General features: G+C 48.0%; 1 protein-coding gene across 18 annotated transcripts in view; it reads left to right on the top strand.

Moving 5' to 3' along the window:
* The window catches only part of KIAA1217 (KIAA1217 ortholog), a 280750-nt gene that overhangs the window by 230475 nt on the left and 24685 nt on the right, over nucleotides 1-25590 (top strand). For 13 of the 18 annotated variants that reach the window (XM_039913917.1, XM_029077820.2, XM_029077805.2 and 10 more), the window contains 3 exons: nucleotides 9612-9716; nucleotides 10187-10236; nucleotides 21583-21749. In XM_039913917.1, coding sequence (XP_039769851.1) covers nucleotides 9612-9716; nucleotides 10187-10236; nucleotides 21583-21749 — 322 coding nt within the window. The remainder of the gene's footprint in view (nucleotides 1-9611; nucleotides 9717-10186; nucleotides 10237-21582; nucleotides 21750-25590) is intronic. The other 5 variants (XM_029077819.2, XM_029077811.2, XM_029077812.2 and 2 more) reach the window with 1 other exon arrangement.

Raw genomic sequence — 25590 nt, 5'->3', positions numbered from 1 at the left:
GGTGCTTAAAAAAAAAACCTCACATAGCTGAAAGTGCCTGTGATAGAACTCACACTCATGGGATTGTTGCCACGTGTACAAAATTGTTTCTTCTGGCACTGGATGGCATGGAATCCGGACAGATGTACATTATGACACTCTTTAAGCGCTTTCTATATTTTAAGTGCAGAGAAACATACAAGGTCGTTAGATCGGCCCCTATTCCTGCCCCACATGGAGCGGTAAGTCTGTTGTATCCCCATCTTACAGATGAGGAAACTGAGGCCCAGAGGGATAAAGTGACTTGCCCAAGGTCACACAGCAGGGCAGTGGCAGAGCTGAAACTCTTCGAAGCCAGGCCCCTGATTCCGAGGCCCATGATCTTTCCACAAGGCCATGCCAGAAAAAAAAGGTTAAGGCAGAACAGAATGTACCCAGAATTCTCTAACAACAAGATGACATTCTTGCAGTGCCCTGTGCAGGAAAACTTGCACTGTAGCACTCACCCATTGTGCTTCATTCATGCATTCATTCGTATTTATTGAGTGCTTCCTGTGTGCAGAGCATTGTACTAAGCACTTGGGAGAGTACAATGTAGCAATAAACGAGCACGTTCCCTGCCCGCACGAGCTTACAGTTTAGAGGGGGAGACAGACATTAATACAAAATAAATTACAGATGTATACATTATTCTTTCACGTTATGCTCACAAAGCATTTCTTCAAACAGCACAGCACTCTCTATCTAAACAGGCTTGCGTTATTAGACGTCCCTAACGATGTTCCAGCCAATACTTGTAGCAAAAACCCATGTTTCAGCAGAGCTGAGTGGGCTTGTACTTATTTTGTGGTATGCAATCTCTAAATGTCTTTAAAAAGCAGGGGAAATTAATTATCACCCATCTGTCCTCAGGAAGCTTTTGAGGATAATTGTTTGGGGTTTTTTTGGTTGTTGGGGGTTTTTTTTTTTGTTTTTTTTGGTTGTTGGTTTTTGATAGGAAACAATCTTTACCAGCCCTGTTAAGTTGAAGATAGAGTGTTTTGTAGGTCTAAAGTAATTACATCTCGATCCTTTTTAAGTCTTTTTCTTGGTCTGAAGCATTTGACATGAGTACTCCTTTCAAACTGCTGGATCATACCATGTAGAGGTCTGTTCAACTGTCAGCTACAGAATTTAAAAATAAACAAGTAAATAACGCAGCTAGGTCTCTCCTAGATGTGCATCGCTTTAGACGTCTCCCCCACAGGCAAGAGCCCAGCCACTGGTCTGCCGCAGTAACGTGGAATTAAATTCCACTTGAGGGTGAGGGGCTGTTTTCAGTTGAAAGACAGTAAGACTAAAGGCTGAGGCCCAAAGAAGGGAATTATTTATGACTGACCACATCGTCTCTCACTGCGTAAGTGGACTGAAGTTGGTTTCGGATACCTTGATGGGGTGACTCAGAGCTCTTCCTTCAAGTTGCTGAGACAGGCAAAGTGCTGCCTACCCTCAGCCAAAGCAGCTCTCCCAGTACACCCCCACCCCCTGCCAATCCTTCTTCAAACCACTTCATTAGACCTCATCATTATTTATGCTCATGGTATAAGAGGCAGCACTTAAATGTTTTACAATTCCAGGACGTTTATGTGAAGCCAGGCTATTTATAGTTGGAGTTGCTTAGCTTAAAGCATTTTCATTAGAATTCCACCAGAGATTTAAGATCCGTATTTCAAAGAGATTTGGGGGATTATTCCCAAATGACCATTGGATTGAAATGCCCCCTAAAGTGTAAGGCACATTTTTCCCCTAGTAAAATTCACTTTTCCAAGGTCCAATAAACTTTCTCTGAGATCACAGTCTGGCGCTCAACATTTGTGCCGCAAGAGAAGATGGAATCAGAATGAGGGGAAAGTGCTGGTCCGGCATAGTAAATAACCAGCCAGGACATTAGCTGGAAACAGTTGGTGTCCTGTCTGATTAACAGGCCTCCAGGTCCAAATAAAGTCCTGAGTGGAGCACAGGTACTGGGTTGTGTTTCCGTTTCCAGTGGCCCATTGACTCCGACCACAAAATACCCACTCCAGAACTCAACCCAGCCTTGCACTATCTCTGCCATCTGGTTTATTTGAAAGTGAGATGTGGAACCGTGGAGAGGGATCGGTGTGATAGTCACTGGCATAGAAGGAGCCTGGGCCAGTCCTTAATCCCATAACCTCATTTCCTCACTTTAAGAAGAACTGAAATTCATTTTGACAATTTTTTTTTTTTTTTGGTGGAGCATTTTTTGGAGGTAACTATGTTCCCTACCCACAACAAGCTTTCAGTTGAGAGGGTAAACTTAGGCTCTAGAGATAACTCTAAATGTTGGGGCCAGTATCCCAGAAACAGTTTTGAAAATCTTTAGAAGTCTATCCCAGGAGGACAGAGAGAAAAATTATCTAAGCAGAAAGAAAGAGTTGGTTTTAAGGGCATTTCTTTTGGGTAAAAGAGGCCTGAATTTTACCCAAAACAGGCAAGGGAAGGCTGGACTCTGAAGGTTAAGGCCAGCTAGCATTGGGTACAGTCCTCCGTACGCAGTAAGCACTCATTAAATAACACCGATTGATTGGACGAGAGCCGGAGCCCAGCATCAATTCCCAATCACGGTTCAACCCACCGGGGACTGCTTGGGTTTGACTTTCCTGACCCGCGGGGAGCTCGAAGCGTGAGCAGGGAGATGGGGCTGGTCCTGAGCCACAGATAATGCATTCAGAAGCCTGGCTTCCCGCACAGGCCAAAACAGGCCATTGGCCATGATGGCTGCGGTTTCCTTGGAGCAGGAGCAAGAGCAGAATTTAAGCCTGGGGATGATGGGCGGAAGCTTCCATCTCCCCCTTCCACTCTCTTTCTTTGCGGAGGGAATGGGATCGTTTGGACAGCAGAGGGGCAGAGAAAGACCCAGATTTAGTCAGGAGGCTCTGCGGTGGCAGGAACCGAGACAGGTGACTTGCGATCCAGCTCTGCCGCGGCCTGGTGCTCGCCCGGATTGGCGGCTCCCTGAGCTTCAGCCTTGTCAAGCCTGTGGGATGGGTCCAGTCTCCCTGCCTTCCAGTTCTGCTGGAGGCCATTGAAGCATTCTAGTCTGAGGTGGCAGCTGGTTATCGGGATGTGCCCTTGGAACCAGGCTCATGTGGTTTGTAAGTCCGCTCCATGAGTTTCCCAGGCAGCAGGATGAGTGAGGGAGGATTGCTTTGGATGACGGCTATCCGGGAGGGCAGCTGGCACCCCCTGATGTATCTGCTGGAGACAGAACTTTGGGCTGGGAGGAACGTGCTCTGACCCAGTAATGGACAGGCGTGTGGTCTTAAGCTCTTAAGACATCACATGGCCTTAATTAGGGAATGGCCCACATAGTATGGCTGGGAAAATGACAGATGTCACAGTGGTGGGAATGAGGCCATGGCCAATCACTTTTCAATTCTCTTCCATCTCTGTCCGTCTCTCTCTCTCTCTACCTCTCTCACCCTCATTCCTCTCTCTTTTCCCCTCTCCCCCTCCCCGATCTCTTCCCCTTCCACTCTGTTCCCTTTCCCGTCCTCTCTCTCTCTTTCTCTCTGCCTGGTTTGTGTGCTGAGGGATTGGAGGAAGATTTCTAGACAGCATTGAGTTTGACTGTTTGCTGTTTTTCCAACGGAGAGGTGCTGGGGGACCAGCCATTAGCCCCCACTCTTTTCCTGTCCTATGAGAGATGGTCAGTAGCCCATTTCCCTCTCCTTAGAGGGGCACAAGTGTGTGTGTGTGTGTGTGCGCGTGCATGCATATGTGTATGTATGTGTCCTAATGGTTTGGGTGAGAGTGGGTGCTGTGGCTTTGGGCAGACTCATTGCCTCGCTTGGAGCTGCAGAGGGAAGCCACAACTCAATTTAGGGAAAGCAAGTGTCTCCTTGCTCATATTATTCTCCTAGATATGTGGACAGAATCATTTTTTAAACCATTGTAGCAACAGCAGCAGTTGTAACAATCATGCATTACCTTCAGGTAAAGGGAGGGTCCTTTTTAGTTTCTTATTCAATGCGATTAACATCTAAGATTATCACTGTAATAATATGGTGGAGCAGAATCTGATCTCTCCTCCCTACTCTGCCTTTTTCTTCCTCCTTTCGCACCGAAACATATCTCATAACATTTCACAGCACCATCTTTGAGAGGCTGTGATTTAGTTAAACCATAAAATTGTTTCCAGATTACCAACCATGAAATGGAAAGACAATCTTATTTATGAATTCCTAAATCAGATAATCTACTTCGGATGAATCCCCAAACCAGAAATACTTCGATGATTAAGTGGTGGGGGAGGGGGCTAAGAGGGAGGTTAAAAAAAAAGTTTTTTTACATTATGGTGTGTCCTCCAAATTATATTTTATTACCGCATATTTTACTGCTGCGATTAGTCTCCACCTGCCATTGGCAGGGAGGTGCCAGGATCTGCAGCCCTTGCTGTATTTTTATTGAGTTTTTAAGTCCTGTTGCTCACAGGATGCTAAGCACTGTGAGGAATAATAAATAATGTTTGAAATGATAGAGTGCTTCTTCTCTGAACAACTAGAAGTAGATTCACATATTCAACATTACCCATGTAGGGTTATTATTCCACACCCACCAAAAGTCCCCAAACGGTTGATTCTGAGGTAGTTTTCCAGGGCCCTTTGTTACTGGCCGTTAGTGTCCCCTCTGAGTGTACTTCTTCCCCAACTCCCAGAGGTAGCATAATTGCATCACTTTGACCTCCTGTGTGGAAACAAACCCCACAGTCAAATGTAAACTCAGAACATAATTAGACTGAGAAGGGTTTTATTTATCTCATGCTGCATAGGGGGAAACTGAGGCCTGATATGAAGCCAAGGTGTCCAACCCTGTGCCTGGCCCCCTCCATCAGTAGCCACACTGAGGCAAGCTTCTCCATCTTGAACAGCCAAAGATGGAAGGGGGAAAATTCCCAAGGGCTAGGTTTGAAACATGAAGCCTTCTTTTTTCTGGCTATCCTCTAAAGAATGGATGCAGTTTTTCCTAGCTTCATCAGGCAATGGACAGGGAATGTGTCTGTTTGTTATTATATTGTACGCTCTTTAGCACTTAGTACGGTGCTCTGCACACAGTAAGCGTTCAGTAAATATGACTGACTATGGGGCTGGGTTCCGGAGATGATATTAGCTATGATTTCTCTCCGTAACCGAGGGTGACTGACAAGACCAGGGTGTGGCTGATGCTCCCTTCAACCTCATGGGCACAGAAGGATTGATCTGTGCTGCCTTACTGCTGCCTCATAAGGTGATGGCTGCTATTCCTAAAGTGGCTTCCCCCATCCCAGCCCCACCCATTTCCCAACTCTCCCAAATCAGAGAGGGAAACCGTAGTTCCTAGTTGAAAGAGAATGGGCCTGGGAGACCAAGGATCCAGGTTCTAATCCTGGATCCTTGCTGTGTGACTGTACTTCAGTTTCCTCATCTGCAAAATGGGATTTCTATATTTCTTTCCCTCCTAGTTAGGTTGTGAAGCCCTATGTGGGACAGGATCTATATCTGACCAGAAGATCTTGTATTCATCCCAGTGCTTACTACAATGCTTGGAACATAGTAAGCATTTAACAAATACCACAGTTATTCATAGCTTGCCACTTTCTGCAATCCACAGACTCCTTCCCCCACCATCTCTGGCCTTTGCTTTGAACCATCCTAGTGGACGAGGGATAAGGGTAGAAGCACAGTGCAATATTCGTTTGTCGTGACTAATTCTGTTGATTGAGACCGATTGCTCTAAATCTTAAACCCGATGGCCTTTTGGGCATAGCTGATGGTACCTGGCATTGTACTGTGCAGTCAAGCCCAAATATTTTGGACATATGCAACATAGCTTTTTTTTTTAATGGTATTTGTTAAGCGCTTAGTAGCATGAGAAGCAGCGTGGCTCAGTGGAAAGACCCCGGGCTTGGGAGTCAGAGGTCATGGGTTCAAATACTGGCTCTGCCACTTGACAGCTGTGTGACTGTGGGCAAGTCATTTAGCTTCTCTGTGCCTCAGTTACCTCATCTGTAAAATGGGGATTAACTGTGAGCCTCATGTGGGACAACCTGATTACCCTGTATCTACCCCAGCGCTTTGAGCAGTGCTCTGCTCATAGTAAGCACTTAACAAATACCAACATTATTATTTTTATTATTATGTGCCAGGGACTTTTCTAAACGCTGGGGTCGATAGAAGGTAATCAGGTTGGACACATTCCGTGTCCCACATGGGACTCACAGTCTTAATCCCTATTTTATAGATGAGGTAACTGAGGCACAGAGAAATGAAATGACTTGCCTAAGGTCACACAGCAGACAAGTGGTAGAGCCAGGAGTAGAACCCAGGTCCTTCTAACTTCCAGGCCCAGGCTCTATCCACTACCACACTGTTTCTCTACCATCAGCTACAGAACCTAATGTCAATTCACCTGCCTCAGTTTCTGGCTGCGTTTCAGGCCATTCCACCCACCGCTATGGCCTCAATCCACCAGTACTCTGGGTGACTTCGAAGTCATCTCCAGGAGTCCAGCAGGTTGGTTGAGGAGGTTAGAAAGAAATCGCAGATCTCCTGGCTATTGTCTGTCAGTGCGCCTGGACCAACCTGGAAGTCCACCAGAAGTCAGGAATCATCCAGCCAGCCTTGTCTATCCAAGCCCAGATTGGCATTTTGCAACCTTCCTGGGCCAAATTACAATAAAACCATTCCAGGAGTCAGTTTCTCCCACCATGCTGGGACAGCAGGCCACTGCACTAGCTCTGTTTGATTGTGGGGGGATTTGGGGAACTTTGAGTCTCGGACCGAGCTTGTCCTTGGGTAGGGAATAGCATGGACTACGTGGAAGGGCCCCAGGGGCTGTTGGAGGAATGAGAGACGGGCTCTAAGCAAATCCAGGCTCACTGCCTGGTTCCTTCCCTCTGATGACTTCGGGACTCTGAACAACAGGGGTACTTCAGATGGCTTACAGAAATGTGTCGTGTGCCTGGTCAGAAGACTGGGGAGAACCTGCTGAAATGCAGAGCGGGTGAAGGGCTGTTTGTTTTTCCATAAAAGAATCAAACCTCTGCTGAGCCATGTAAGGGAATCAAGCCTGAAAGGTACCTCAGTCTCTGCAGGGGCATTCCTCCACCAGGGCAGAACTTGCTGCTTTCTGCGTTCCAACAGTCAGATAATTATTGCTCTGGTGAAGCTTTTCTTTGTCTACCACTCACCTTCTTTTGGCGATAGTTTCCCATTCTTTCTCACTGTATGAGTGTAGTGCCAGAAGGCTTAGTGACTCCACCCATCTTTCGTGTTAACCTCCTGTCAACTTTCAGTTGGACATTGGCAGTTGACTTTAAGGGGCCAGCAGACTGATCTCTGGGGAAAGATTGGGGAGCTAGACTAGGTGAGGCTGAGAGGAATATCTCAAACAAGAGCCAGGGGCCCAGTTACATGACTGTAGGCTGCTTGAGGGTAGGAAACGGGCCTACTGACTCCATCTTTCTTTCCAAAGTGCTTCTCACACAGTAGGTCCTCCAGAAATTATAATGATTGATTGCTTGATTGATTCCGTGTCTCCCTCCAAAATAGCTTGTGGCATTCAATTGCCTTTTGAGCTTTGGGGTGCCGAGGGGATATGGTGAGGGATGGGGTCGGGCAGGGAGGCAGTTAACTCACTGCCCTGCCTGGGGATGAAACCCGGCTGACATCAGCTTCTCCCAGAGATGGGCCAGGTCCCTTCTGAAGGCGCTTGGCTCAGAGCCAGGAGCCCGTGTCTGGTTACCAGAATTACCTTGTGGGCCGTTGGACTCCCCCATCCCCATACCATATTCTGGAGGTGCCCTGTGAGTGCATGAATGTGCGGAACTCTGGATCCTAACCTATATACTAATCTGCTTTTAGTTGAATTTCTTACTAATTTTTCTTTTTAACATGGACCACTATATGCCAGTGAGGACCCAAGCCCTCAGAGTCCAGGTATGATAACAAAAAACCTTTCTAACTACTGTTTGTTTAAGATGCACTGGTGTTTCTGGGAAAACTTAGAAAACGAATCAGAGGAGACCCAAGTCCACATATTTTTCTTTCCACTCCTATTCCATGAATAACAGCAGTGCAGTATCAGCCACTGAAGTGAAGAATATTTTTTTTGCCAAAGTGAATTGAATAATTTTAAATTGACTATTCGGCAAGGCCATCCTTCCAAAAAAATTTCCATACTTTTACCAAGAGAGTGGGGCAGGCTCTCTACTTGCTTGAATAGAGAGCCCTGGTTTTAAAGGGGAATAATTTGCTTAGAAGCAGCCACCCTGATATTTTATTTTTGAAAGTCATGAAGCCCCCGGCAGGCATCATTTTGCAGCCAGAGGAAAACACTGCATGGTAGGCATGGAGCATAAGATCAGGAGAGGAAGTTTCAACCTCCTGGGGTCACATTGTCATGGGCCAACCAGAAATTCAGAGAGCTTGACACCCGCTCCATCCCCAAAGGCTGTAAGCCAGGTAGATTTGCCTGAGCAGAGAATCTTAGGATGGTGTTTCCGGGAACAGGTTCCTCTTCTCTTGTCAACAGAGCAGTTGATTTGAGTTGCCAATTAGGAATTTGTTTGGAGCTGGAGTGTGTATCTCAGGCCTTTTCCCAAACTTGAATTGGCATCTATACTTTGTGAGGAGTACAACCTGGGTATGAAACAGGAATATTTTTCCTAATAAAAAAAATCCGATAAATATCTACCAATGGAGACTGCATTGGGGAAACTCACCCCGCTCTGGTCAACTGCAGAAAAAGCATGACCCTCTATTGGTATTTATTAATGACTCGTATGTGTCAACCACTGCAGTAAGTACTGGTGTTCTACATGGGACTCACAGTCTAAATAAAGCATTCGCTACCTAAAGTTATTCTGGACCAAGCAGTTCAGTACCCAAAAATGAGATCTGTTTGCCTGTTTTTTTGGTTTTTTGGTGGTTGTTTTTTTGAGCGGACGATTGCCATTGATGGTGTATGGCTGCAAGAATTAGTTTTTGGGTGATCAGTTCGGTTGTTCACTGCCTTTTATTTTTTATACTGAGCTAAATTATAGTGTGACTTTTTCTTAATAGGAGCATCTGTTCTATTTAGATCTCCCTCTGGCAGAACACATAGTCTCACTTCAGGCAGGACGGACACCTCCTCGTCACTCGCTTCCAAAAAGATTATGACTTTATGCAGGTGCAGATTGAACACTTTAGAAGCTTAAGATATCATTTTTAGGCAGAGCCCAAGTAATCCAATCTGGGAAATAGAGCAAGGGGAAAAAACACATGACATGCCCGTGGCATTATTTGGATGGGTGATGTTTTCCTAAGTTTTCCGGAGGCATGAGCTGATCTTGAAAGTGCCTTTTCAGTGAGATCACTAGATAAAACTAAACTCTTCTAATCTGCTTTCTATCCCAATCAGGGGGTTGTGTCTTGTCTGTCCACCCAAGCAAGCATGGAAAAGACCACAGTAGTGAGGGGTCGGCTAATCATGTCCTGGGGTCTTTTCGGCAGACCGGGGGTATCAGGATAATCTTCTGGCAGTCACTCACCTAGAATAACGGAGTTGGAAAAGTAAATATAGCTTTAACAAACGATTCTCTTGTTTTACAGAGACAGGATGCAAGCCATGGAGAAACAAATTGCCAGTTTAACTGGTCTTGTTCAGTCTGCGCTTTTTAAAGGCCCAAATACAAGTAATAGCAAAGATGCTTCTAGGTAAAAAGAAAATTCAAAAGTACCAACATAAAATCATTAAATCTGTTTCTCTGTGATCATCCCAAGTAATCCATCTGCTCAGTCCAATTTGCTTGTGGTGATTTTTACAATTGGAAGATTGTCTTACCTCTGAATTGCGTTTTTGATTTTCTGGCCACGCTTGGTCAGGGTTAAAGTTGGGGGAAATGGGCCCTGCACTGCATGTGGGTTTGCAGAAAGTCACAGAAATTGATTCCTCGGCTCCCCACCCACCTGTCCACCCTTCCCTGATGGAATTTCAAAGAACCCATTCGCCCCAACCACACCCCGTCGGCCACAGAGATGGCAGTGATAGCGCCCGTTCCAATCGCCCCTTACTCTCTAATGGCAGCACCAACCTTTGCTCATCACTTAAAGTAGTAGATGTGATAAAGCCAAAGAGGCACTTGGAGACCAGGCGGCTGACTGACTGTTCCTTTTTCTCTACTCAGTGAGAAGATGGGGAAGGCTGGGTCCAGCAGAAGCAGCACGGACAGTGCAGGTAAGAACACTCCAGACACAAGGGAGCATGCCAAATGCGAAGTGGCCTCTCTTCAGAGTGCTGAACCTTCTCATGGGTCCAGAGAGGGGTGTGGATTGCTCTATCACCAGAATATCAGGGTGCTGGTGAAGAGGAGCATGAGAAAAATCCTTTTGGTTCAACTGCTTTGCTTTGGTCCAGGGGCTTCTAAGCATCCTACAGGTAGGACACCTGCAGGAAGAGAGCACCCCTGCGAGTCTAAAGCAAAGCCCTTTTTGATATCTGGTAGTGGTGTGTGGCCTTGTGGGGCTTCTGAGGAAGTAGCACCGTACGAACACTGTCAATTCTAGAGTGTCTGAGAATGGTATATAGTAATAGTAGCAGTTGGAGAAGGGAAAGATGGAGCATGGCATAGTGGATGAAGCAGTATGGCACAGTGGATAGAACACAGGCCTGGGAGTCAGAAGATCATGGGTTTTAATTCCGCCTCTGCTACTTGTCTGCTGTGTGGCCTTGGGCAAGTCACTTCACTTGTGTGCCTCTGTTACCTCATCTGTAAAATGGGGGTGAAGTCTGTGAGCCCTGTGCGGGACAGGGACTTTGTCCAACCTAATTTTCTTGTGTTCACTCCAGCACTTAGTATGCCTGGCACATAGTAATTGCTTAACCAATACCATAATAATAAGAAGAATTAATGGAGTGGGGTGGGGGCTTCCTCCCAGGGTCCAGGGTCTAGCGTAAGGGGTTGGCTGGGCATTGCGATCTATGCTTCCTCACCTTCCAGGCTAGGGAGGGGATGATGAGAGTCCCAATGGGGTGGGCAGCAGGGGAGGGACAGAAGGGGCAGTGAGCAGCAAACAGCAGGCCAACTGGTTGTGGGCTCCTGTTTCTGCCTCCTCATCGTTCCAGCTGGAAGTGGGTGAATGGATGTTTCACTTGTGGATTAACCTCATTGATTGGTGTTTCGGGTATTTTTTGAGCACCCACTTAGTGCATTGTATTAGGTGCTCAGGAAGTATAGGATAAAGAAGGACATGTTCCCTGCCTACAAGGTGCTTTCACTCCACTGGAGATTTCTAAACTCTTCCCACCAGGGTTTCTTTCCACCTCCTTGTGCTCTGCAGCACCTCACAGTCCATCGAAATGGCAGTCACTGGGCCCCAGAAATGCAGAACAGCCTCCCCTGCCGTGTTATTGTTTTTTTTTGAAATGTTCTGACCAACAAAATTACATAGGATCACACTGTTCCCTTGTTAACTAAACTTGCTATTCTAATTTGTAAAGACAATTGCTTCTTTTCTACATAATAACGGTCAGGGTCAGGGAAAAACTCGATAGTTTGGCATTTTACTTATACGGGAAGCAGTCTTTCCTCTGGGTAAGTCACCTTGACCTTGTTCTTACCTAATGAAGTTTTCCTGGAAGTGGAAAACTTTGTTTTCAGCCTTTTGCTGGTCAGACGGGAGTTTTTTTGAGTTAGCAAACAGCACCATCCCAACAACTCTGAGCCCTTTGTGGGGGAGAGGCAATGTTCAACCCCATTTTCTTCTATCTACTCCATTGCTTAGTTCAGTGGCTGGCACATAGAAAATGCTTAACAAATACCATTTTTTTAAAAGTGTATTTCCAAGTTCACTTTGACAGGGAGATGTTACTAGTGAGGCAGTTCTTGGAGGTGAGATCTTTCAGTTGGGCTTGGGTGTGTCTTGGGTGTGTTTCTGGCCACAGAGTTCCTCAGGCTATCAGAGTTTTCTACCCTAATTACTTCACACTCTTTCAGTGAGCTTTTAGCAGGATACAAGGCAGCCATCTGACCACTCCCCATCTCCCATGAGGGTGGAGGTCCATTGGGTTAGGTGGGGCTGAAGGGAGGCACACTAGAATCCAGTGGTGATTTTGGTGTATTCGTGACCCCTTGACCCAGGCGACTCTCAGAGCTGAATTTTCTCACCTATCCAAGCTTGGGGGAATTGAACTTAAAGTCAGCAGGCAAGGAGTTAGTACCTATTTTGCTGGGCAAGTTTCTAAAAGCAGACGATAGATAAATGTCCTAGAATTGGGGTTGTACTGCCTAGATTGATCAACCTACCAGCTGATCTTGTCCTCTGTTGAAGTGATTGGACACCTGCTCCCAGGCTGGAGCATGCTCAGTTGTTGGTCAGGTTAGGTCTCTCGGCATTCTGGGACTTGTAAGGACCCCTCGGGATGCCAGGACTTTAACGGACATTTCCTCCATATCATCTCTTGTAGACTCGAATACAGAATTGCCAAGGTCCTGGAAAGCAACAGAAATAATCTCTTCAACCCACATTTACACTATTTTGCAGAAGAGGAATCAGAGTCCCCCTAGTTAAAGTCTGATAAGCTTTGTCTTTTCTGTCCGCAACCAAGGACCTTTCTGTGTTTCAATCACTGCCCTTTGGAAATCGGTCAGGGCAAGGGTGAAATCCTTTGAAATGCCTGGGCAAACCCATTAGCACAAAGAGTGGGGAAACAACCTGACCTTGCATTTCTCGGCATTATTCTGTGGGGTCTGGGTTGTGCTACTTTGTCCACAAGCAGCAATATAGCCACCTTCCATGGGCCATTCGAATGAAATACATTTAAACCGAAGGCTAGATCAGAGACAGATGCCCTAGTGACTCTAAGGAGTGAACAAAGATCGGGGATAGAAAGGGCAAGCAACTGTACTTTCAGGTGCCAAAACTATGTCAGGCCTCCAAGAGGGCAGGGCCAGGAACCCAAGTCTCTGAAGGGAAGGAAAGGCAGAAAAATGGGGGAATCCATACCCGAGCATTTTAGCTCCTAGAAGGCAGGAATCATGTCAACCAACTCTGTTGTGCCCTCCCTACTGCTCAGTACCATACTGTTTGATTGAGTGAACTGACACTAAAGAGTTGCCCCTGCCGTACACACTGGCTTCCCAGAGGCCTCAACCTAGCAGCCCATCGTGGAGCCTATAAGAGCCATTGGGGCCAGAGAACCCTGAGCAGCTTGTATGGCAAGGGCGGCACATGGCTGGCATTTCTCTCCCCCAGCTTCGATTGCCCCACTTGGCTGTTCTTGACCTCTCTGCTAACCCAGAAAAAAATAATAATAATAATAGTGGTATTTGTTAAGCACTTACTCTGTGCCAAGCATTGTAATAAGCCCTGGGGTAGATACCAGATACAATCCCTTCTGATGCAGGATGTCCTAGGGGCATTTCTATACAAGCAAATCATCCAGATAAAACTAAAAAAGGATATCCTAGCCTCAAAAAAATCCAGATACTGCAGAGAGTGATCTTTAACTGTGTGGATAATTTGCCCTTCAAACTCCTTAAGTATTTCAGCTCTCCTTTCCCCACCAAACCCCTCTGTCAGTGAAATCTCTGCCTTTGGGTCCCTCCCTCTTCCCAGCTTTGTTCAACCTGGAAAGACTCCATCCATTCTTCGAGTTTTCCCCCACTTCCTGCCTGAGATTCCTCTGTGGCCAAACAAGGTCTTGCGCAGAAGAATCGGGACTTAACAGCCCATTGTAGTTTTTCCTTCCTTCCTTAGTGGCCACACAAAGTTTCTCGTTCTAAGCCTCACACCACCACTAAGGCATCACTCATCTTTTTACCGCTTTACTTGACCAGCATCTATGGTATTCTGCTCTGCCCCATTTTCTTCTGAGAGTGGATTCCTGCTCCTCCTTTCTTTCCTTCCATCCCCTAATCACCATAACTGTGGTGGTTTTGTCGGGTGTTTACTAGGTATCTAGCACCGAGTTAACCACTGAGATAGATACCATACCATCAGCTCAGATGCTATGCCTGTTTGTGGCCCACATGAGGCTCATAGTCTAACGGGGAGGGAGAACAGATGTTTAATCCTCATTTTACAGAGGAGGAATGTGAGGCACAGAGAAGTTAAGAGACACAGCTGGAAAGTGGAGGAGCTGGGATTAGGGCTCAGATGTCCTGACGCCCAGTCCTGTGCGCTCTCCACTAGGCTGCACAGCTTCTCCCTTATCCATCTCCCTCTCCATCTCCCCATTGTTTCTGGGTCCATCACACCTCATCTCAAACACATCTTGATAGCTCCAGATAGCGGAGAGCTGTGGAGGTGGGATTGATGGGGCCTCCCATCCACCTCAGTCGCCACCCCAGCCTGAGCTGAGGGACCAAGAGGTGCAGCAGGTGCGAGACTGGAAGCTCACAGCGAGAGCTCTGCGTGGCCCCTCCCCCCCAGCCCACAGTTTGGATGGCCGAGTGGTCTAAGGCACTACATTCAGGTTGAAGTCTCCCCTGGAGGCATGGGTTCAAATCCCACTCCTGGTAGCACTCCTCTATTCTGTAAGCTAGTTCTCTAGTCTGTAAACTCGTTGTGGACAGGGAATGTGTTTATTACATTGTTATATTGTACCACATATTGTATTCTTCCCAAGTGCTTAGTACAGTGTTCTGCGATCAGTAAGTGCTCAATAAACATGACCAATATTAATCATTGTGGTGAATTCATTCAGTCGTATTTATTGAGTGTTTACTGTGCAGAGCACTATACTAAATGCCTGGGGACAGTACAGTATAACAATAAACAGACATTCCCTGCCCACAACGAGCTTAAAGTCTAGAGGGAAAGATGTTAAGTGTTTACTGTGTACCACGCATCGTACTAAGCAATGGAATAGATGTAGTATGTGTCATTGAGTATCCTTGAGTCAGAAGAGTCAGAGAGTCACACCAGCCCAAAGTCCAACTGAGCAGCCTTAACTGGGCGTATTGCCATCGCCGGGACTCCCAGGAGCTTGGGTTGGGCCTAAAGAGAAGTGGGAGAGGGAAACTGCAGAGGACCCAGGGAACTACTGTCCTGCAGGGACACCAGGCGCCCCCCCCCCCCCCAGCCCTTAAGTCTTTCTGACCCTTTCGGAGAAAGGGCTGGAGCCCCAGACCTGGTTCAGCCACGGGTGTTGCTGGCGGTGGAGGGCAGGGGAGAACCAGGAAGGCCAGCGGACATGGGGAGGAGTGTATCCAGTTGTAGAAGTGAGATAGAGAGAGAAGGGAGATAAGGAACAGTGAACCAAGCTCAGGCTGCTGCTTTTCTCAAAAGGGCCTGGCTCCTTGTCTGCCTTGAATTTTCCTTGATGGGTCTGTGTGTGAGAACTTTCATATCAAGAATAACGGTGGTCTGTGTAAGAAGTCAAACTAGTAATCGGCGGGAAATGACCCAAAGCCTCTAAACATACAGGTGATTTCGAGTCATTTTGAGTCTTTTCTCCGTGCGAGGGATGTCGCTTTTTCCAGGTTAGTGTTGCTTGCCGAGAGGCCGAGCCTGAGAAAGCTGCTGAAAGGAGACCGGCAGAGGTGGGAGGGAAAGGCAAGGAGGAGTGGGCCCAGCATGAGAGGGGACCCTCTCAGCTCCAAGCAGTGGTTCAGAGCAGGGCTCTGAGTCAGGGTATCTTCAGACCCCGAAGCTCGTCATCCAGGCATGCGGAGAACAGCCAAAGTTGGCTTCCTCTGCTTCCTGCCTCACTGCCCTCCAACTCTAGGAGTGGTACTGAGGAACCTTACTTCCCATGGTTATAGGGAGAAAAAAACCCTAAAAAAGCAGGAAATTCACCATACTTCAGCCTCCTGTGGGTTGATAGTATTTATTGAGAAAGACATCAATATGAATAAATAGATTACAGATATGTACATAAGTGCTGTGGGGCTGGGAGTGAGGGTGAATGAAGGGAGCAAGTCAGGGTGATGCAGAAGGGAGAGGGAGAAGAGGAAAGAAGGGCTGTCAGGGAAGGCCTCTTGGAGGAGATGTGCCTCCAATAAGGCTTTGAAGAGGGAAAGGGGAATCGTCTGTCAGACTTGAGGAAGGAGGGTGTTCCAGGCCAGAGGCAGGACGTGGGCGAGAGGCTGACAGCGAGATAGACGAGCTCGAGGTTCAGTGAGAAGGTTAGCATTAAAGGAGTGAAGTGTGCAGGCTAGGTTGTAGTAGGAGAGGTGAGGTAGGAGGGGGCAAGGTGATAGAGTGCTTTAAAGCCAATGGTGAGGAGTGTTTATTTGATGCGGAGGTGGATGGACAACCACTAGAGGTTCTTGAGAAGAGGGGAAAAGTGACCTGAACATTTTGTAGAAAAATGATCTGGGTAGCAGAGTGAAGTATGGACTGGAATGGGGAGAGGCAGGAGGCTGAGAGGTCAGCAAGGAGGCTGATACAGTTATCAAAGCTAGGTAGGATAAGCGATTGGATTGTGTGATAACAGTTTGGATAGAGAGGAAAGGGCAGATTTCAGTGACGTTGTGAAGGTCAAACATTCAGGATTTAGTGATGGACTGAATGTGTGGGTTGAATGAAAGACAAAAGTCAAGGATAACGCCAAGGTTACGGGTTTGTGGCAGGAAGGATGGTGGTGCCGTCTGCAGTGATGGGAGAGTCACGAGGAGGACAGGATTTGGGTGAGGTGACGGGAGGACAGTCAAATAGAGATGTCTTGAAGGCCGGAAGAAATGTGAGACTGCAGAAAGGAAGAGAGATCAGGGCTGGAGATGTTGATTTGGGCATCATCAGCAAAGAGGTGGTAGTTGAATCCATGGGAGCGAAGGAGTTCTCCAGGGGAGCGGCTATTGATGGAGAATAGAAGAGGACCCAGAACTTAATCTTGAGGGTCACCCACAGTTAAGGAGGTGGGAGGCAGAGGAGGAGCCCAGTCCAAGGATGAAACGGTGGCCCAAAGTGCATTACTGGATTCAAGCCGGAGCCGTTTCTGTCCTGAGCAGCCTCAAAGGTCAGGTTTTGAAGGCGTTCCCGGAATTTGCCGGCGGTGCTGACAGGATATGATCGTCAGCCGGCCAGTGCTCGGGGGTGCTTCTGGTCAGCATTCAGCGGAGAGGGCCGAAGAGCGGGATATAGGAGTCAGAGCAACAGAGTCTGTTTTTGCTGAGATTGTGGCCACGAGGAAGCCATCCGGCTGTCAGTTGGCACCCCGGGGGCTGGTAGCTGGCCTTCAGACTTTGCCCTTCACCCTCCCACAGCCTGCCTGGACCACTGAAGCCCCTTGAGGCTGCAGAGTGGGGACGGGGAGGGGGACTACTGGTGCTGGACCTTGCCCTTTTGAGGGCACATAGTACTTTCCTCTCCTCCCTGCCTTCCTGCTATCTTCTCTTGGGGAGAAGAAGTGGGAGGAGAAGGAGAAAGAGGCCTGCTCATGGACCAGGGATGGTGCTCCCATTTGCCTTCAACTCCACTGTAACAGTAATAATAATAAATAATTTTACAGATGGGAATCTGAGACCCTCAAAAGTTCAAAGTGATTGATCAAGGGGGTGAAGACTGGGCTGCCTCAGGTGTCTCTCACCCCTGACCTTCTCCTGCATGTATGGTGTGAGAGAGGTTGGGATGGAGGTTGGAGTCCCCACTTGTGATGGCCCTGGGGGCCACTCCAAGTTTGCGTGGGTTTTTTGGTTGAGGAGGCGGGTTCCCCGGGAGCATTCAGGATGTGTGGGCAACTCCCCACATTCCCCGGGAGGTGCTGTTCCAGCTGACGCCGGGAATTCTTGTAACTGCGTCAGTCGGTGTGTAAGATGAGGAGGGAGAGAGGGGGAAGGGGGAAAGGGGGAGGAGTTTCAAGGGAGCTGAGCTGCAGAGCCAGAGGGTTTCCTGGCTGCCAAGCCCTCTCGTTTGGGTGGGAAGAACTGAGTTAGCTGCTCTATTTTTTTTCTTTGTTGATTTGTTAAGTGGTTACTCTGTGCCAGCCACTGTATTAAATGCTGGGGAAGTTACATGCAAATCAGGTTAGACACATACATTATCCCACATAGCGCTCACATAATCCCCACTTTACAGATGAGGTAACTGAGGCCCAGAGAAGTGAAGTGACTTGCCCAAGGTCACACAGCAGACTAGTGGCAGAGCTGGGATTAGAACTCAGGGCCGTCTGATTCCCAGGCCCGTGCTCTGTCCACACTGCTTGTAGAGCTGTGATCTGACAGATTTGAAGACAGAGGGAGGTCTGAGCTGGAGAAAGGATGGGAACCAGGGGTTGGAGGCTGAAGGGTAGGGAACCAAACACAAGAGGCATCAAGCAAGCAGTAAGTGTTATGTTTTGATCACTTACTACACGTACAGCACTGTACTAAGCATTAGGGAGAGTGCTTTTTACTAAGTAGACACAATTCCTTTTTGGAAATTTTTTTATGGTATTTGTTAAGCACTTATTATGAATCAAGTACTGTTCTAAGCACTGGGGCACATACAGGTTAATCAGGTCGCGTATAGTCCCTGACGTGTCAACTCACAGTCTAAATAGGAGGGAGAACAGGTATTTAATCCCCATTTTCCAGTTGAGGAAATTGAGGCACAGAGAAGATAGTGACTTGCCCAAGGTCACACAGCAAGTTACCGCATCTGTAAAATGGGGATTAAGACTGTGAACTCCATGTGGCACATAGTAAGCACTTAACAAATATAAAAAACGGTGTGGGGAGAGGGTAGTGGTGGTGGACACAAGTGGTGGAGCTGGGATTACAACCCGGGTCTTCTGACTCCCAGGCCTGAGCTCTTTCTATTAGACCACGTTGTTGTTCAGCTGGTACCTTCCCTCACGAGAACCCACAGATGCCATCGGTGAATCAATTGCTGATGAATTGATGAATTGAATTTTCTGGCCTGCCTAGGGGCAGGGCCATCCAGATGGGGGTTTTGATTCTTGCCCTGGACCAAGGCCCTACTGCCAGGGGCTGAAGCCCCCCTCCCTGCCCCCCGCCACTGGCACCCTCTCACCTCCTATCTTCTACAAGTCAACGCCCCCCCCCTTTTCTACGGGCCTGGGAAACAGAGGACCTAGGTTCTAATCCCAGCTCCACAACTTGTCTGCTGTGTGACCTTGGGAAAGTCACTTCAATATGTCTCAGTTACCTCATCTGTAAAATGGGGATTGAGACTGTGAGCCCCATGTGGGACGGAATATGTCCAACACGATTTGCTTGTATCCACCCCAGTGTTTAGTACAGTGCCTGGCACCTAGTAAGTGGGTAACAAATACCATAATTGTTACTGTTATTGGCAGTGGATGGGTAAATCCCCCTCTGTCTTTAATAAGGAAAGAAGGCAGCTGCCATTCAACCTAAATGACACAAATTCTTCATTGAAGTTAAAAACCCACCCTCAAAGTCAGAACAAGTGCAGCCTCCTGCGAAGGTGCCTAATCGAATGACAGCTCCTTGTTTAATTTAAAATTGTAATGATAGGCTTTAAATTACTGTAACAAAGATTCAGCGGTGGTTTAGTAACACTTCCCATACAGTATAGAACATAGAAAGCAACTTCATATTATTTTCCTTGTGGTCGGAGAATGGATCCCAATTTATAACGTGTGTGTATCATTAACCACACCCTGTGATACATCCATTCTTTATGTAATCGTACTTTTAAGGAGCGTAACCCAGTTGTAATTTAATAATAATAATGATTGTAGCATTTGTTAAGCACTTACTATGTGCCAGGCACTGTTCTAAACGATGAGGTGGATACAAGCAAATCAGGTTGGGTGCAGTCCCTGTTCCACATGGGGCTCAGAATCTTAATCTTAATCCCCATTTTACAGATGAGGTAACTGAGTCACAGAGAAGTTGAGTGACTTGCTCAAGGTCACACAGCAGGCACGTGGCAGAGACGGGATTAGAGAGTTGTGGCATGGGATGTGCTTGTATACAGAGCGCTAAAAAAAGACTCCATGTTTATACGTATAAGTTGGATGTTGGGATGGTATGACCTGGAGTGGTGGTGGTCGAGCAGGGAGGGCTTCCTGGAGGAGGTGATAGTAGTAGTAACAATAATAATGGCAGTATTTTTTAAACCATTGCCTTATGCCAAGCCCTGAACGAAGGGCTGGGGTAGATATAAGGTGCTAAAGTCAGACACAGTCCCTGTCCCACATGGACCTGACAGTCTATGTAGGAAGGAGAACAGATATTGAATCCCCCTTCTACAGATGAAAATACTGAGGCACAAAGAAGGAAAGTGACTTCTTAGAACTCAAATCCTATGGCTTCCAGGGGCATGCTCTTTCCACTCGGCCACGTTGCTTCTCCTAGGTAGGATTTCAGGGGATTTTGAAGCCAGGTAGAGTTGTGGTCTGGTGACCTTGAAGAGGGTGGGAGTTCCAGTTTCCATGAACTGGAATGTGAGCTGGGGAACAGCAGTGAATAGAGCAGCAGCGGAAGAGGGAGAGAGGTGGAGAAGAGCAACAGAGCTGATGGCCGGGAGCTTCTACTTTAAGCGGAGGTCTTTGAGGAGTGGGCTTGATGATGTTTTAGAAAGGTGATCAAGGCAGCAGTGTAAAATGATGAGGGCTGAGTGTATCAGTGTCTGATGTTATCATCTAATTGGAAACTGCCTAGATCTCAAGCCCGGGGAGCGGCTGTTTGGACAGAGAGGAGGGAGGCATATTCGGGAAGTGTTGGGGAGGGAAAACAGGTTGGACTTTACAAGACTACTTGTAGGAGTTGAATGATAGTGAGGAATCGAAGGCGGTACCAAAGCAGCACCACGGCCTAATGGAAAGAGAATGGGCCTGGTAGTCAGGGGACTTGGGTTCTAATCCCGGCTCTGCCACTCGTCCGCTGTGTGACCTAGGACAAGTTATTTAACTTTTCTGTGCCTCAGTTATCTCATTTGTAAAATGGGGATTAAGACTGCGATCCCTTTGTGGGAAAGGGACTGTGTCTAACTGGTCTACCCTAGCGCTTTGTACAGTGCCTGGCACGGAGTGTGCGCTTAACAAATGCTATAGAATAAAATTGCAAGCTCATTGGCTAGGAAAGGTTGTGGCATCATCAACTGAGATAGGGAAGTTAGGGGGAGTGATTAAAAAGAAGAAACGGATGTTTTCAGTTTTTAGCCATGGAGACTTTTAGCTGCGGTTGGATGTCCATGTGGAGATGTCTTGGAGGCATCGGGTGGCCTGTTGGGGTTAGTGGAATAGAATTGGACGTCATAGGCACAGCGATGGTGGCTGAGGCCCCGGGAATGGTGGAAGTCAGCCTCAATCCTGGATTTCAGCCAAGGATGGGCACAGCAAGGCTGCAGGAGGGGAGGAAGCGGACTGTGGAGGTGATCCAGGGCTGCGGGGGAAGGCGCTGTTTTTCAGGCAGAGGGTGAAGAAGCAAGAGAGTTGGGCTTGGCCAACAGGGAGGTGGTGAGTGTGCAGATGGTTGCATCGAGTGAGGGAGGTTCAGTATGTTTCCAGGCAGGGGATGAAGAGACCTCGGGCACACAGAGGGGAGAGAGCAGAGTTCGGGCATCTAATAGCCCAATTCTCTTGGTTTCCAGTTGCTGTGGCGGATGCGTTGACTGAAGCTTTGTTCTCTGGCCACTCAAGCAGTCTCTCGCTGCCATTTTCTTACAGGAGCAACTGTCTCTGGGGCAAAGAGTCCACTACCTGTGCCCGAGTCGGCCGCTGTCCGAGGCCAGACCCCACCTGTGGGCTCCTCCTCCATCCAAGTCAGCCTCCACGACATGCGGCGGAATGTGGCAGAGCTCAAGATCCAGCTCCATCAGATGAGGCAGCTCCAGGTATGGCCAATATCTCCTTCTCCACCTTTCCCTCTCATCTCTTCTCCTTTTGACCCTCTCTTCCTCTTCCCTATCCACTCTGCTCTGCATCTCTTCCCCCAGCTCCTCTCTCCCTCTCCTTCCATTCTCTTCTTTCCCTCCATTTTTGAGCATCCCAGCTCAAATGCTGGGAGAAATCAGTTAATCGGTGGTATTTACTGAGTGCTAACCGTGTGCAAAGCACTGTACCCAGCTCTTGGTAAAGCACAGTCTTGTGTGTCGTGGTTTTCAAGCAAGGCTCTCCTCCATATTGGAATGGAACCTTAAACTTTCCTTCCTCGTGCCAGTAATGATCTGGAAGTTCTTCAAACCACTGGGCCTCTCTTCTCAAGAATCAATGAATCCATTGTGTTGAGCAGTGTGCAGAGCACTCTACTAAACTTTTGGGAGAGTACCCTAAAGTTGGTAGATACGATCCCTGACCTCAAGGAGCTTACAGTCTAGTGGGGAAGGCAGACACTAAGATAAATAGGTAGGGGGAACAGCAAAATTTAAAGATGCATACATAGGTGCTTATGGGGGTGTTGGAGAGGGAGAGGTGAGAATTCAAGTGGTCAGGTAATGGGAGTGCTGAAGTGGGCACAGGTGGCGATTAGAATGGGATGAAGGGAGGGTAAAGCTGAGGTGAGTGAAGAAGGATGAGGGCAGCAGGCATCTAAGATTCTCCTCAGTGTTAATGAGCTGCGCTAACCCGTTTCAGCACGCAGACCCCTGTGCTCCCAATGGGGCCCACAGTGCAGAAGGCCAGAAATCAGGGTTGTCTGGGGCTCTCCCACCTCCTCTGCTCCTCCCACAGCTCTTGTCAGAGAGCTGGGCCATCTGTTGAAGCCCTGGCATCTGGGCTCACGATCTGAGTGGGTGCCATCTTGGAGCTATGGCCAGTGTCATACGCCGGCCAGTTCTGTGATCCAGCTGGCGTGGCTTTGCGGGCCTCTCCCCCTCCGGACTTTAAGTTGGTTGTGGGTGGGAAATGTGTCTGTTATATTATTGTGTTGTACTATCCCAAGAACTTAGTACAGTGCCCTGCACCCGGGAAGCGCTCAGTAAATAAGATTAACTGATCTGAGATGCCTGCTCGGCCTTCCCCCTCCAGCCCACCTTCCCAGCCCTCTCGGGCGCCGCCGTTTTCCACCCTCCCCAGGGTTCGTGGTTTTTGCTCCGATGCAGCTGGCATGGCTCCATGGCTCCTTGGGAAAATCTGCACTTTGAATGACAACGCCAAAACGCTCTTTTGAATGATATTTTTTGTAATTGCTCTAAGACAAAAGCCCTTGCTCCCACACCTCCACTGAGCTCTTTAGCGTTTTACTTATCTCTGGGAAGCACAGCTCCTGGGTCTTAATGAAGACAGCGGAAGACAGATAGTACTTGATCCTGAGTGCCCTTCACGATGCCGCCCCTGCTATCTCAAAACCAGAATTTGTTTAATCTCAGCTGGAACTTTTCCCAAAAAAATACAATATTTGTTAAACACTTACTGTGTTCCAGGTACTATGCTAAGCGCTGGGATGGATACAAGCAAGTCAGGTTGGACACAGTGCCTGTCCCACATAGGACTCTGTCTCAGTTCCCATTTTACAGATGAGATAACTGAAGCACAGAGAAGTGAAGTGACTTGCCCAAGGTCACACAGCAGACATGTGGCAGAACAGGGATTAGAATCCATCACCTTCTGACTCCCAGGCCCGGGTTCTATCCACTATGCCATGCTGTATCTCTAACAAGGTCCTGGGCCTCGAGATCAGATGCTCCGGAGGCGAACGGGTTGCTTTTGTGGCAGCCTCGAGGCCCCTGGGTTTGCTTGGAGATGCAGTAGAGGAAAAAACAGGTGTTGGGATTAAACAAAACTTGTCTTCCCTTCACTGGGTTTCAGTCAGGACCTCCCCACCCTGTCCTCTCCTTTCTGGAACCTCTGTCCTATCCCTCCCTTTCCCTACTGAAGACGAAAATAGTTTAGCGCCATTAAGCCGGCACAGACAGATCCCATTTACCTTCATCTCATTTATCCTAGGCAGAGAAATGTGGCCCTCTCTGCAGAGGAACCTGGGGGTGCAATAACGTGACCATCATTAGTGGTGTATGGAGCTCACCAGGATGGTCTCAAAAGTCTAAAATTGAATTAGAAATTCAAATACGCTTCACTCCGAGTTCTAAAGTGGGGAAGCAGTGTGAAGTCTTCTGTGCTTGGCAGCATGCTACAGTAATTAGATAATTAAATCATGCAAAAATTCCAGGCTGCGGAGCAGAGCCTATTTGCAGACGAGCATTTCATTTCCAGAATTGATGGGTTATTTTCTGCCACGGAGGCTTGACGCGGGTGCACCCCGGAGTGGGAGCCAGGCCTGCGCTGGGGAGAGCAGAGGGGTGCTGGAGATCCAGTTCTGATTATCCCCTCCATCTCCCCCCGACCCTTTCCCCCTCCCTTCCAACCCTGATCTCAGGGGTCCGAGAAGCCTCGGGTATCATGCCAGCTCCCCGGGGCGGCACTGATCCCCAAGCAGGCTGACAGAGGTGTTCTTCCTGCAGGCAGAAGCTGCCGCTGGAGCCTGCCTCATAATAAGAGGAGCAGCGTGGCTTAATGGATGGAGCAGGAGCCTGGAAGTCAGAAGGACCGGTTTCTAATCTCAGCTCTGCCATTTGTCTGATGTGTGACTTTGGGCAAGTCACTTGACTTCTCTATGCCTTAGTTACCTCACCTGAAAATGGGGATTAAGACTAATAATAATGCTGGTATTTGTTAAGCACTTACTATGTGCAGAGCACTGTTCTAAGCGCTGGGGGAGATAGAGGGTTACCAGGTTGTCCTACGTGAGGCTCACAGTCTTAATCCCCATTTTACAGATGAGGAAACTGAGGCACAGAGAAGTTAAGTGACTTGCCCACAGTCACACAGACTACATAGACTGTGTCAGTCTTGATTAGCTTGTATCTACCCCAGCACTTAGAACAGTGCTCAGCACATAGTGAGGACTTAATTGCTGGAACGAGAAAGACCATTTCCCCTTGGGTGGAGTCATCCAGAAGCAAATCTGACAGACAGAAGGATCATCATCAGTGATATTTACTGAGCGCTTACTGTGTGCACTTAGCACTGTAATAATAATGCTGGTATTTGTTAAGCGCTTACAATATGCCGAGCACTGTTCTAAGCACTGGGGTAGATACAAGGTAATCAGGTTGTCCCACATAGGAGTCACAGTCTTAATCCTCATTTTACAGATGAGGTAACTGAGGCACAGAGAAGTGAAGTGACTTGCCAAACTCACACAGCTGACCAGCTGCAGAGCCAGGATTAGAACCCAAGACCTCTGACTCCCAAGCCCGTGCTGTTTCCGCTAAGCCTCGCTGCTTCTATGTATTAGGATCTGTCAAACTTAACCACCTGCAGCTGACTCTGGCTGCCCCCCTCCATCCCATCCATTCCCTGCCTTCCCTCTGGAGTGCACTCACCCAAGACATGTGGGGGCATAAATACCCTATCATTGGGGGAACCCCTATGTCCTTGAAGACGTCTAATTCACCTCAATGCCTGCCCCGTCCGCCCGCCCCCCCACGTCCGCAAGAGATTCGAGCCCAACCCAGCCTGCTAAACTGAATGAAAGCTCTTCTTTCCCTATCACCGCTGGGATGAGCCCCAGTAGCTGGAGAGCCAGGAGAGATACAGTGGAGAAGACGACAGCCGTGCAGAAAGCTAGGGAGGCATAATAGCTCATTGAAATTTCAGATGAACTTAGAGGCAGGGTTCTCTGTGTGTCCGCATGAATGAATTCGCTTGATGCCTGAGTTGGCAGGAGCTGCCGGG

The sequence above is a fragment of the Ornithorhynchus anatinus genome, chromosome 13, assembly GCF_004115215.2.
Source record: "Ornithorhynchus anatinus isolate Pmale09 chromosome 13, mOrnAna1.pri.v4, whole genome shotgun sequence".
In the NCBI taxonomy this organism is placed as follows: Eukaryota; Metazoa; Chordata; class Mammalia; order Monotremata; family Ornithorhynchidae; genus Ornithorhynchus; species Ornithorhynchus anatinus.
This window is presented reverse-complemented; position numbering and strand designations above follow the sequence as displayed.